Raw genomic sequence first — 14,548 nt, forward strand, 5'->3', positions numbered from 1 at the left:
TGCATTTTTTTCAATTTTCACCAAAAAACGAAATTTCTTGTAAGTTGCTAGAAAGATGCCAAGGGACCCTAGAACACATTCCAACTCCATTTGCAGAAAGATTTCCTTTTCCAAAGAAAATATGGACGAAAATATGGTGTAAAATCAGTCAAAAATGTTAATACATTTTTCACAAAATCGATCGAATTTGCCCAAATCTTCCAAATATTGGGTGTTTGAGTATTGATTGGTGCTCCTCTGACTTCGAAAGGATGTTCTGCAAAGTTTGGAGAAAAGTCAATTTTTGGCAAAATTTGGATAAAAAAGTAAGGCTAACCCCTTGCATTTTTTTCAATTTTCACCAAAAAACGAAATTTCTTGTAAGTTGCTAGTAATGTGCCCAAGGGACCCTAGAACACATTCCAACTCCATTTGCAGAAAGATTTGCTTTTCCAAAGAAAATATGGACGAAAATATGGGTGAAAATCAGTCAAAAATGTGAATTTATTTTTCACAAAATCAATGGTTTTTGCCCAAATCTTCCAAATATTGGGTGTTTGAGTATTGATTGGTGTTCCTCTGACTTCGAAAGGATGTTCTGCAAAGTTTGGAGAAAAGTCAAATTTTGGCCAAATTTGATAAAAAAGTAAGGCTAAACCCTTGCATTTTTTTTCAATTTTCAGCAAAAAAGAAATTTCTTGTAACTTGCTAGAAAGATGCCTTACGGACCCTAGAACACATTCCAACTCCATTTGTAGAAAGATTAGCTTTTTCAAAGAAAATATGGACGAAAATATGGGTGAAAATCATTCAAAAATGTGAATTGATTTTTCACAAAATTGATGGTTTTTGCCAAAATCTTCCAAATATTGGGTGTTTGAGTATTGATTGGTGCTCCTCTGACTTCGAAAGGATGTTCTGCAAAGTTTGGAGAAAAGTCAATTTTTGGCCAAATTTGATAAAAAAAGTAAGGCTAACCCCTTGCATTTTTTTCAATTTTCACCAAAAACGAAATTTCTTGTTAGTTGCTAGAAAGATGCCCAAGGGACCCTGGAACACATTCCAACTCCATTTGTAGAAAGATTTGGTTTTCCAAAGAAAATATGGACGAAAATATGGGGTAAAATCAGTAAAAAATCGTGAATTTATTTTTCACAAAATGGATTGTTTTTGCCCAAATCTTCCAAATATTGGTTGTTTGAGTATTGATTGGTGTTCCTCTGACTTCGAAAGGATGTTCTGCAAAGTTTTGAGAAAAGTCAATTTTTGGCCAAATTTTATAAAAAAGTAAGGCTAACCCCTTGCATTTTTTTCAATTTTCAGCAAAAAAACGAAATTTATTGTTACTTGCTAGAAAGATGCCTTAGGGACCCTAGAGCACATTCCAACTCCATTTGTAGAAAGATTTGCTTTTCCAAAAAAAATGGACGAAAAAATGGGGTAGCATCATTCAAGAATGTTAATTTATTTTTCACAAAATCGATGGTTTTTGCCCAAATTTTCCAAATATTTGGTGTTTGAGTATTGATTGGTGCTCCTCTGACTTCGAAAGGATGTTCTGCAAAGTTTGGAGAAAAGTCAACTTTTGGCCAAATTTGATAAAAAAGTAAGGCTAACCCCTTGGATTTTTTTCAATTTTCACCAAAAACGAAATTTCTTGTAAGTTGCTAGAAACGTGCCCAAGGGAACCTAGAACACATTCCAACTCCATTTGCAGAAAGATTTGCTTTTCCAAAGAAAATTTTGTCGAAAATATGGGTGAAAATCAGTCAAAAATGTGAATTTATTTTTCACAAAATCGATGGTTTTTGCCCAAATCTTCCAAATCATGGGTGTTTGAGTATTGATTGGTGCTCCTCTGACTTCGAAAGGATGTTCTGCAAAGTTTGGAGAAAAGTCAATTTTTGGCCAAATTTGATAAAAAAGTAAGGCTAACCCCTTGCATTTTTTTCAATTTTCACCAAAAAACGAAATTTCTTGTTAGTTGCTAGAAAGATGCCCAAGGGACCCAAGAACACATTCCAACTCCATTTGTAGAAAGATTTGCCTTTCCAAAGGAAATATGGACGAAAATATGGGGTAAAATCAGTAAAAAATCGTGAATTTATTTTTCACAAAATGGATTGTTTTTGCCCAAATCTTCCAAATATTGGTTGTTTGAGTATTGATTGGTGTTCCTCTGACTCCGAAAGGATGTTCTGCAAAGTTTTGAGAAAAGTCAATTTTTGGCCAAATTTGACAAAAAAGTAAGGCTAACCCCTTGCATTTTTTTCAATTTTCAGCAAAAAAAACGAAATTTATTGTTACTTGCTAGAAAGATGCCTTAGGGACCCTAGAACACATTCCAACTCCATTTGTAGAAAGATTTGCTTTTCCAAAAAAATATGGACGAAAAAATGGGGTAAAATCATTCAAAAATGTGAATTTATTTTTCACAAAATCGATGGTTTTTGCCCCAATTTTCCAAATATTGGGTGTTTGAGTATTGATTCGTGCTCCTCTGACTTCGAAAGGATGTTCTGCAAAGTTTGGAGAAAAGTCAACTTTTGGCGAAATTTGATAAAAAAGTAAGGCTAACCCCTTGCATATTTTTCAATTTTCACCAAAAAAACGAAATTTCTTGTCACTTGCTAGAAAGATGCCTTACGGACTCAAGAACACAGTCAGACTCCATTTGTAGAAAGATTTGCTTTTGCAACGAAAATATGGACTAAAATATGGGGTAAAATCTGCCAAAAATGTTAATTTATTTTTCACAAAATCGATGGTTTTTGCCCAAATCTTCCAAATATTGGATGTTTGAGTATTGATTGGTGCTCCTCTGACTTCGAAAGGAAGTTCTGCATTTTTTGGAGAAAAGTCAATTTTTGGTCAAATTTTTTACAAAAGTAAGGCTAACCCCTTGCATTTTTTTCAATTTTCACCAAAAAACGCAATTTCTTGTAACTCTCTAGAAAGATGCCTTAGGGACCCTAGAACACATTCAGACTCCATTTGTAGAAAGATTTGCTTTTGCAACGAAAATATGGACGAAAATATGGGGTAAAATCAGTCAAAAATGTTAATTTATTTCTCACAAAATCGATGTTTTTTGCCCAAATCTTCCAAATATTGGGTGTTTGAGTGTTGATTTGTGCTCCTTTGACATCGAAAGGAAGTGCAGCATTGTTTGGAGAAAAGTCAATTTTTGGCCAAATTTGATAAAAAAGTAAGGCTAACCCCTTGCATATTTTTCAATTTTCACCAAAAAACGAAATTTCTTGTCACTTGCTAGAAAGATGCCTTACGGACCCAAGAACACAGTCAGACTCCATTTGCAGAAAGATTTGCTTTTGCAACGAAAATATGGACTAAAATATGGGGTAAAATCTGTCAAAAATGTTAATTTATTTCTCACAAAATCGATGGTTTTTGCCCAAATCTTCCAAATATTGGGTGTTTGAGTATTGATTGGTGCTCCTCTGACTTCGAAAGGAAGTTCTGCATTGTTTGGAGAAAAGTCAATTTTTGGTCAAATTTTTTACAAAAGTAAGGCTAACCCCTTGCATTTTTTTCAATTTTCACCAAAAAACGCAATTTCGTGTAACTCTCTAGAAAGATGCCTTAGGGACCCTAGAACACATTCAGACTCCATTTGTAGAAAGATTTGCTTTTGCAACGAAAATATGGACGAAAATATGGGGTAAAATCAGTCAAAAATGTTAATTTATTTCTCACAAAATCGATGTTTTTTGCCCAAATCTTCCAAATATTGGGTGTTTGAGTGTTGATTTGTGCTCCTTTGACATCGAAAGGAAGTGCAGCATTGTTTGGAGAAAAGTCAATTTTTGGCCAAATTTGATAAAAAAGTAAGGCTAACCCCTTGCATATTTTTCAATTTTCACCAAAAAACGAAATTTCTTGTCACTTGCTAAAAAGATGCCTTAGGCACCCCAGAACACATTTCAACTCCATTTGTAGAAAGATTTGCTTTTCAAAAGAAAATATGGACGAAAATATGGGGTCAAATCAGTCAAAAATGTGAATTTATTTTTCACAAAATCGATGGTTTTTGCCCAAATCTTCCAAATATTGTGTGTTTGAGTATTGATTTGTGCTCCTCTGACTTCGAAAGGAAGTTCTGCAAAGTTTGGAGAAAAGTCAATTTTTGGTCAAATTTTTTACAAAAGTAAGGCTAACCCCTTGCATTTTTTTGAATTTTCACCAAAAAACGCAATTTCTTGTCACTTGCTAGAAAGATGCCTTACGGACCCAAGAACACAGTCAGACTCCATTTGTAGAAAGATTTGCTTTTGCAACGAAACTATGGACTAAAATATGGGGTAAAATCTGTCAAAAATGTTAATTTATTTCTCACAAAATCGATGGTTTTTGCCCAAATCTTCCAAATATTGGATGTTTGAGTGTTGATTTGTGCTCCTTTGACATCGAAAGGAAGTGCAGCATTGTTTGGAGAAAAGTCAATTTTTGGCCAAATTTGATAAAAAAGTAAGGCTAACCCCTTGCATTTTTTTCAATTTTCACCAAAAAACGAAATTTCTTGTCACTTGCTAGAAAGATGCCTTACGGACCCAAGAACACAGTCAGACTCCATTTGTAGAAAGATTTCCTTTTCCAAAGAAAATATGGACGAAAATATGGGGTAAAATCATTCAAAAATGTTAATTTATTTCTCACAAAATCGATGTTTTTTGCCCAAATCTTCCAAATATTGGGTGTTTGAGTGTTGATTTGTGCTCCTCTGACTTCAATAGGAAGTTCTGCATTGTTTGGAGAAAAGTCAATTTTTGGTCAAATTTGATAAAAAAGTAAGGCTAACCCTTTTCATTTTTTTCAATGTTCAACAAAAAACGAAATTTCTTGTCACTTGCTAGAAAGATGCCTTAGGCACCCCAGAACACATTCCAACTCCATTTGTAGAAAGATTTGCTTTTCAAAAGAAAATATGGACGAAAATATGGGGTCAAATCAGTCAAAAATGTGAATTTATTTTTCACAAAATCGATGGTTTTTGCCCAAATCTTCCAAATATTGGGTGTTTGAGTATTGATTTGTGCTCCTCTGACTTCGAAAGGAAGTTCTGCCTTGTTTGGAGAAAAGTCAATTTTTGGTCAAATTTGATAAAAAAGTAAGGCTAACCCCTTGCATTTTTTTCAATTTTCACCAAAAAACAAAAGTTCTTGTAACTCTCTAGAAAGATGCCTTACGGACCCTAGAACACATTCCGACTCCATTTGTAGAAAGATTTGCTTTTGCAACGAAAATATGGACGAAAATATGGGGTAAAATCAGTCAAAAATGTTAATTTATTTCTCACAAAATCGATGGTTTTTGCCGAAATCTTCCAAATATTGGGTGTTTGAGTATTGATTTGTGCTCCTCCGACTTCGAAAGGAAGTACTGCATTGTTTTGGAGAAAAGTCAATTTTTGGCCAAATTTGGATAAAAAAGTAAGGCTAACCCCTTGCATTTTTTTCAATTTTCACCAAAAAACGAAATTTCTTGTAAGTTGCTAGAAAGATGCCTAAGGGACCCTTAAACACATTTCAACTCCAATTGTAGAAAGATTTGCTTTTCAAAAGAAAATATAACCGAAAATAATGGGGTAAAATCAGTCAGCAATGTTAATTTATTGTTAACAAAATCAACGGTTTTTGCCCAAATCTTCCTAATATTGGGTGTTTGAGTATTGATTGGTGCTCCTCCGACTTCGAAAGTATTTTCTGCATTGTTTGGAGAAAAGTGAATTTTTGACGAAATTTTGATAAAAAAGTAAGGTTAACCCCTTGCATTTTTTTAAATTTTCACCAAAAAACGAAATTTCTTGTAACTTGCTAGAAAGATGCCTTAGGGACCCTAGAACACATTCCAACTCCATTTGTAGAAAGATTTGCTTTTGCAACGAAAATATGGACGAAAAAAGTGGTAAAATCAGTCAAAAATGTTAATTTATTTCTCACAAAATCGATGGTTTTTGCCCAAATCTTCCAAATATTGGGTGTTTGAGTGTTGATTTGTGCTCCTTTGACATCGAAAGGAAGTGCAGCATTGTTTGGAGAAAAGTCAATTTTTGGCCAAATTTGATAAAAAAGTAAGGCTAACCCCTTGCATATTTTTCAATTTCACCAAAAAACGAAATTTCTTGTCACTTGCTAGAAAGATGCCTTACGGACCCAAGAACACAGTCAGACTCCATTTGTAGAAAGATTTGCTTTTCCAAAGAAAATATGGACGAAAATATGGGGTAAAATCAGTCAAAAATGTGAATTTATTTTTCACAAAATCGATGGTTTTTGCCCAAATCTTCCAAATATTGGATGTTTGAGTATTGATTGGTGCTCCTCTGACTTCGAAAGGAAGTTCTGCATTGTTTGGAGAAAAGTCAATTTTTGGTCAAATTTTTTACAAAAGTAAGGCTAACCCCTTGCATTTTTTTCAATTTTCACCAAAAAACGCAATTTCTTGTAACTCTCTAGAAAGATGCCTTACGGACCCTAGAACACATTCAGACTCCATTTGTAGAAAGATTTGCTTTTGCAACGAAAATATGGACGAAAATATGGGGTAAAATCAGTCAAAAATGTTAATTTATTTCTCACAAAATCGATGTTTTTTGCCCAAATCTTCCAAATATTGGGTGTTTGAGTGTTGATTTGTGCTCCTTTGACATCGAAAGGAAGTGCAGCATTGTTTGGAGAAAAGTCAATTTTTGGCCAAATTTGATAAAAAAGTAAGGCTAACCCCTTGCATATTTTTCAATTTTCACCAAAAAACGAAATTTCTTGTCACTTGCTAGAAAGATGCCTTACGGACCCTAGAACACATTCAGACTCCATTTGTAGAAAGATTTGCTTTTGCAACGAAAATATGGACGAAAATATGGGGTAAAATCATTCAAAAATGTTAATTTATTTCTCACAAAATCGATGTTTTTTGCCCAAATCTTCCAAATATTGGGTGTTTGAGTGTTGATTTGTGCTCCTCTGACTTCAATAGGAAGTTCTGCATTGTTTGGAGAAAAGTCAATTTTTGGTCAAATTTGATAAAAAAGTAAGGCTAACCCCTTGCATTTTTTTCAATTTTCAACAAAAAACGAAATTTCTTGTCACTTGCTAGAAAGATGCCTTAGGCACCCCAGAACACATTCCAACTCCATTTGTAGAAAGATTTGCTTTTCAAAAGAAAATATGGACGAAAATATGGGGTCAAATCAGTCAAAAATGTGAATTTATTTTTCACAAAATCGATGGTTTTTGCCCAAATCTTCCAAATATTGGGTGTTTGAGTATTGATTTGTGCTCCTCTGACTTCGAAAGGAAGTTCTGCCTTGTTTGGAGAAAAGTCAATTTTTGGTCAAATTTGATAAAAAAGTAAGGCTAACCCCTTGCATTTTTTTCAATTTTCACCAAAAACAAAAGTTCTTGTAACTCTCTAGAAAGATGCCTTACGGACCCAAGAACACAGTCAGACTCCATTTGTAGAAAGATTTGCTTTTGCAACGAAAATATGGACTAAAATATGGGGTAAAATCAGTCAAAAATGTTAATTTATTTCTCACAAAATCGATGGTTTTTGCCGAAATCTTCCAAATATTGGGTGTTTGAGTATTGATTGGTGCTCCTCCGACTTCGAAAGGAAGTACTGCATTGTTTTGGAGAAAAGTCAATTTTTGGCCAAATTTTGATAAAAAAGTAAGGCTAACCCCTTGCATTTTTTTCAATTTTCACCAAAAAACGAAATTTCTTGTAAGTTGCTAGAAAGATGCCTAAGGGACCCTAAAACACATTTCAACTCCATTTGTAGAAAGATTTGCTTTTCAAAAGAAAAGATGGACGAAAATATGGGGTAAAATCAGTCCAAAATGTTAATTTATTTCTCACAAAATCGATGGTTTTTGCCCAAATCTTCTAGGGAGAAGATCAAACGAAGAGTTTGAGAGTTCAAAGAATAAGTATAAATGTTTGTAGAAAATGAAGAGATTTTTTTTAAGACTGCATTTCGTGACATATATGTAACTCACTGTGTGTTCGATTTCTTCCCCCGCGCTTAAGCCCGGTTCATACTTCCCGCGAAAGCAAGTGCGAAGCGAAATTCGTGTCGTCAACAATGGTGGACGCGCTTTGAATGTATTGTTGACGTCACGAATTTCGCTTCGCTTTCGCTTTCGCGAAACGGGCTTCCACGGAGCATGCACGGAGATACGGCTCCCCCCCCCCTAAAAAAATCCTGGCGACGCTCATGTTTCCAGCTCTTGCACGAAACTTTCCCGAAACCGTTCGTTTATTTAGCTCCACTGCGCATGTCTATCATTACACGAGGAGTCAGGCGCGAGTAAGCTGGGGGAAGTACTCGAACGCACTCTTTATAGTGCTTTTATTTTACTTAGGTGTAGAAAGTTTTTGTCTTTTTTTTCTTCTAAATTCAAACTTAAAACCACAAAAATATTCGAAATAGTTGATTGATTGAAAAACATAGATTTAAAAAAATTATGTTATCGTTAGTTAGCATTACAAGAGTAATGAAGCTTCCAATGAGACATTGAACGACAAATTAATAGGTGCAAGCGAATTTCGCATTTTCCCCCAATAAACTATAGGAGGCTTAAATTTGACACAAGTCGGACTTAATTCAATATCTACAGCATACATTAGCCATACAAATCCAGACCGGAACTATTTATACAATTGACGTCGTGCTGAAATTGCAAAAACCGTCATGTAAACACGCGTAACACTTGTGTGTTATGTGTGCTCTTACATGGATTTATATATGACCGAGGATCAAACACAAAGGGAGTACTGTTGTTCCTTATTAGCCTTATGCACGAGTCGGCCATATTGAATTGAAAGTAAGGTAAAATCTAATTTTTTGGAACTTGCGAAGAGAAATGAAAGCAAGATAATTACTACTTGATCCCAGTCTGCTTCAATGAATAATTTAATATTTGTAATTAAACATTCCCTAATGTTTAAAGCCAGATTGAGAAAAAATTACTGTAAAATAAGGCTGCATTATGTCTGCATAAATAGTCTGGCGCCATCCCATTCAACAGTTAACAATTAATTAAATATTCAGTGAACTCGATAAAAAAAGGCCAACTCGTGCATAAGGCCCAAAGGGTGGGATCATGGGATGTGAATATTGGAAATTAACGTAAAGACAGAGGAAAATGATCAGTGCTCCCCTATCTACGAAATGGATTTCATCCGTCTAAGGAGCCATGAAAGAACCAATATTTTGAAGGAACAAAGGTCTCGTTGCACTCTTCGAAAGCAATGGTCTCGTCGTGTATTCCATGCTAAGATTACCATATGTTCATGTCTACTGGATCTTTTAACACAAGCAGCTACAAGCTACTATTAAAGTTCAAACCATTAAAATAATGAAACAAATCATGTTTTGGTTTTGCTCTCTCGCTCACACCTTGCAAAAGCTCTTAATCATGTACACGCCGATTTGAGTTGAAATCGGTCAAGCCAGAATAGGCATTTAGGACCAGGCTGGTGTGCAACTAAATAAGTTTATTATTTCTTAATAGTAGTTTTTTTCTTTACCATAATTTATTTCTATGTTATGCAATATATTTGCAAGTGATATATAGACACACACAAAAGATTAAACACAGCAGAAAAACGGAGTGGGCCTACATTCAACGAGTTCCTCGACAGAAGCATCTTAGTGCAGACAAGGTCTTCTTGAAATCTTCACGGAACCGTTCGTTCACAAAGCCGTAAATAAATGGGTTAATGGCGTTGTTCAAATAATATATATTATAATAACTTCTGCTTAGAAGATATTAGTTCTGAAAAGAACTTGTCCTGCTTATTATCAACTTTGCTAAGTAGTTTTTTTTGTTCTGATAAGAACAGTCCTGCTGTAAGTTTTAAACGATCTTGTCTTTGGTCTCAACGTTTCCACTAGCCTGCTCTGGTCATCGTCAGGAGACTTTTCAGAACTAATATCTTCTAAGACAAAGAATGTTTTTTTAACTTGCAGATGCTCTGGTTTCCATACAGTGTTTACACAAAGTGCGTGAACATTCAATGCGTGTACGCATGCGTATTATGGTTAATATCTGAATATAGCGTAAAGGAAATTATTACAGCCCACGGGACGTTAACACGTCATTGGTTCCACAAATTGTGTCCTTGTTGTCTTCAATCATTATATTTTATACATGTGATAATGAGTTTTGCCCTTTACCGGCGTTTTTTTCTCAAAAAATAATGAGCTGGCTTGACAGACTTCGTTACCAGATCGGGCGCAGAGCCTTGCAAATCTGAAAGCTGCCGCGGGCAGGTGTCTGAGTTGACAAGTATTTATGGTGTTTGTCACCTGTATGGGCCGTTGTCACGCGTCTAACCGGGACTTTGGCCGAGTAAATAATCCTTGTGTGTAGGATAACGTGACCAAGGGCGGATCCAGAAGACAATTTTTTTGGGGGCCCAAAAAAATTTTGGTCCCCCCAAAAAGTGGGTCAAAAAATTACGGCGTGGGGTTCGGGGCCCGCTTTAGGGCCCCGAAATTTTTTTTGGATTCTAGATGCTCTGTGGTGCGATCTGAGGCAATTTCTGACCACTTTTACCAATTTTTTTTGAGGAAAAGATGGTGGTGTACTCATTGCCTGCCTTTATTGTGACGTCACATAAAAAAAAAATTGTTTTCCTTTTTTTTTGTGGGGGGGGGGGGGCATGGCCCCCTTTGGCCCCCCCCCGGATCCGCCCTTGAACGTGACGCGCTTGAACAAATCCCAGAATTTCCAATTCGAACCAGTGACGCAACACGTCCCTGTCTGTTTGTGCATATCAAGTTCCCAACCCAATCGGACTACTTACAGTTCTTAAGATATAAAATCTTAAAATATACACCTCTACTATTTCATAAATTGTCATCTTTGTACGAGTGCACCAAGTTCCACTAATCAAAATGTATTTTTGATTCCCGGAAGTGAGAGGTCAATATTTGGCACGATATTTCTCTTTCACGTCATGCCATTTTTCAGTTTCCATAAATTGAGATGCTATGACAATTTTACAAAGGCCTTTTCCGAGAGTGATTCTCTTAAGAAATCAATGTACCAAATATAATTTCACAAACTCCGACTTTTACACGCTCATTTTCCTATTCGAATGGGTCCGGAAGCGCACCACTAGGAGTCAACTTTCAGGCTCACCCGTTCGTCAGGATCATGGGCGTCAAGGCATTTAGGAACAGGCTGGTGTGCAACTAATTACCATTCAAAATAAGTATATTATTTCTTAATAGTATTTTTTTCTTTACCATAATTTATTTCTATGTTATGCAATATATTTGCAAGTGATAATTAGACACACACAAAAGGTTAAACACAACAGAAGAACAGAGCACATTCAACGGGTTTCTCGACAGAAGCATCTTAGTGCAGACAAGGTCTTCTTGAAATCTTCACGGAACCGTTCGTTCACAAAGCCGTAGATAAATGGGTTAATGGCGTTGTTCAAATAAAATATATACTTGAACAGGTACAGGAGTGAGTAGCCAACCTGGCTATTATCATGGATGAAACTGTCGTCTTGCCCTTTACCGGCGTTTTTTTCCTCAAAATATAATGAGCTGGCTCGACAGACTTCGTTACCAGATCGGGCGCAGAGCCTTGCAAATCTGAAAGCCGCCGCGGGCAGGTGTCTGATTTGACAAGTATTCGTGGTTTTCCCACCTGTACGGGCCGTTATCACGCGTCAAACCAGGACTTTGGCCGATTAATTAATCCTTGTGTGTAGGATCCTATGCCTTGAATTCATCCAGTTGATTGTTAGACTCGTACTATCTCATAGGCGGATCGTTGACACTATCATTGAATTACTCTTCCCAACTTTTGACGCGCCTGCCGGCCGCACGGAAGAATAACATTATTGAGTGACATAATTGTTTGTCTCGCCGAGTCGCGGAATGTAACATTCCATCTGCATTCTCATGAAATTATTCTTACCATTACCCTCATAAACATGTATTATTTGTATACTATTACTTCAATAAAACGTGCTATGGAAACCTTGCGAAGATATTTAGTGTCAAGAAAATTAAGGTCCGGAATTCAAAACAGATGGTTTCAGAGAATTGGGCACACAATCTTCCTGAGGGTTAGGCCTATACCTAACGTGACGCGCTTGAACAAATCCCACAATTTTCAATTCGAACCAGTGACACAACACGTCCCTGTCTGTTTGTACATATCAAGTTCCCAACCCAATCGGACTACTTACAGTTCTTAAGATATACAATCTTAAAATATACACCTCTACTTTTTCATAAATTGTCATCTTTGTACGAGTGCACCGAGTTCCACTAATCAAAATGGATTTTTGATTCCCGGAAGTGAGAGGTCAATATTTGGCACGATATTTCTCTCTCACATCATGCCATTTTTCAGTTTCCATAAATTGAGATGCTATGACAATTTTACAAGAGCCTTTTCCGAGAGTGATTCTCTTAAGAAATCAATGTACCAAAAATAATTTCACAAACTCCGACTTTTACAGGCTAATTTTCCTATTCGAATGGGTCCGGAAGTGCACCACCAGGAGTCAACTTTCAGGCTCACCCGTTCGTCAGGATCATGGGCGTCAAGGCATTAGGACCAGGCTGGTGTGCAACTAAATATCATTCAAAATAAGTATATTATTTAGTATTTTTTTCTTTACCATAATCTATTTCTATGTTATGCAATATATTTGCAAGCGATATATGGACACACACAAAAGATTAAACACAACAGAAGAACGGAGCACATTCAACGGGTTCCTCGACAGAAGCATCTTAGTGCAGACAAGGTCTTCTTGAAATCTTCACGGAACCGTTTGTTCACAAAGCCGTAGATAAATGGGTTAATGGCGTTGTTCAAATAAAATATATACTTGAACAGGTACAGGAGTGAGTAGCCAACCTGGCTATTATCATGGATGAAACTGTCGACGTGCCGCGGCAGGGCGAGAATACAAAGCGCCAGTAGCCAAGTAGCGAAGAAGACAGCGGTGGTGATAACCAGCATTTTGGTCGTCTTACCGTGCAATCTTTGCGTCTGAGTTTTCTGTCGACGCTGTCGAACTGGGGTAGTGTCGGTCGCACCAGTTGCTATTTGGTTAGAGAGCCTGTTGTTTGTAGGCACATTCGCGCGGTTCTGGATGTTGATTGTAAATGATGTTTCATGCTGCTGCTGCTGTTGTTGTTGCTGCTGTTGCTGCTGCTGCTGCTGCTGTTGCTGCTGTTGTAGTTGCTGCTGTTGTTGCTGCTGCTGTTGCTGCTGTTGTAGTTGCTGCTGTTGTTGTTGCTGCTGTTGCTGCTGTTGTTGATGTTGTTGTTGCTGCTGCTGCTGCTGTTCTTGCAACTGCTGCTGATGGAGGCACATTTTGTGTACCTGCTGTTGCGACTTTAGTATATTTTGTGAGGTTGAACCGGAAACTGTAGCGACTTCAATCTCAGACTGACCTGTCGACAACGGTGAGTTTTTACTCATCGGTCGAGAAACGGTCGTACTTTCTGCTGGCCCATTGGCCCGTTCATGACCAGGTCGCACGGCGGCTCGTTTACGGATTGCTCGGTACATCTTCCCGTAAAGAACTATGTTGGTGACAAGGGTGCACAGGGATGCCACATAAATTACCGTGGTGGTTAAGTATGTCACCCAGATGGGTACTGTTTTACTGAGCGTGCAAACTCCTGTGTCGGATTCTTGGGCATGAGGAGCCACGTCATACGACACGAACACCGGAACGCTGATGAGTATCGCCAAAACTGGGCAGACCACCGCCGTGATTTTGGCGCGCCGGACGGTCATCCAGCGCCGATGCGGCCGGCAGATGGCCTGGTACCGGTCCACTGCGATGGCAGATGTCAAGAAACAAGAGTTGTAGACGGTGACAAAAGTCCCAGTGATGACAAGACGGCAGAGAAGTCCACTTGTGTAGTTGAGTCTGATGTACCAATGGTAGACGGTTACGGGAGTAAAGAGGCAGACCATCAGATCCGCTACAGCCAGGGCGAGGATAAAGACATGGGGGCTCGTCATCTGTCGTTTCCTGCCATACACCAACACGATGAGAGCGTTACCTGGCAAACCAACGATGCCCACGATGATATGAAAGATCACCAGAGGCCACAGGGAACTCTCCATCTTTGTTAAAAAATATATCTTCTGTTACAAACTAGCACAGAATTGTCAAGAATGTGCTGCATGCAAGCAAGACAAAGAATGTTTTTTAACTTGAAGACGCTCAGGTTTCCATAAAGTGTTTACAGAAAGTGCGTGAAAATTCAACCTGTTCCCACTGGAAGAATCTCTCGTGATACAGCGCTTCAACGCCTGTACGCATGCGTATTATGGTTATAACTGAATATAGCGTAGCAAGAAAATAATTATCGCCCACGGGACGTCAACACGTCATTGGTTTCACAAATTGTGTCCTTCCAGTCTTCAATCGTCACATATTATACATGTGATAATGAGTCTTGCCCTTTACCGGTGTTTTTTCTTCTTCAAAATATAATGAGCTGGCTTCACAGACTTCGTTACCAGATCCGGCGCAGAGCCCTG

The 14,548-nt window shown here is 37.5% G+C and overlaps 1 protein-coding gene across 1 annotated transcript; it reads right to left on the bottom strand.

The window, feature by feature from the left end:
* Window positions 1-12,555: 12,555 nt before the first annotated feature.
* LOC119741277 (cephalotocin receptor 1-like) lies at window positions 12,556-14,223 on the bottom strand. The gene is made up of 2 exons (XM_038217030.1): window positions 13,303-14,223; window positions 12,556-12,611 (listed from the first exon to the last, which is right to left on the bottom strand). Exons 1-2 carry the CDS (start codon window positions 14,126-14,128, stop codon window positions 12,556-12,558), a joined length of 882 nt encoding a protein of 293 aa, XP_038072958.1. The 5' UTR covers window positions 14,129-14,223.
* Between the last annotated feature and the right edge of the window lie 325 nt (window positions 14,224-14,548).

The sequence above is a fragment of the Patiria miniata genome, unplaced genomic scaffold, assembly GCF_015706575.1.
Source record: "Patiria miniata isolate m_02_andy unplaced genomic scaffold, ASM1570657v1 HiC_scaffold_5, whole genome shotgun sequence".
Taxonomy (NCBI): Eukaryota; Metazoa; Echinodermata; class Asteroidea; order Valvatida; family Asterinidae; genus Patiria; species Patiria miniata.

Bases quoted from the DNA above. Each gene is read 5' to 3' on its own strand.
- LOC119741277 (XM_038217030.1), bottom strand. From the start codon at position 14,128: ATGGAGAGTTCCCTGTGGCCTCTGGTGATCTTTCATATCATCGTGGGC. The intron at 12,612-13,302 runs AACAGCAGCAAC...AATGATATTTAG, and splicing joins GCAGCAACAACAACATCAAC to TTGCACACCAGCCTGGTCCT.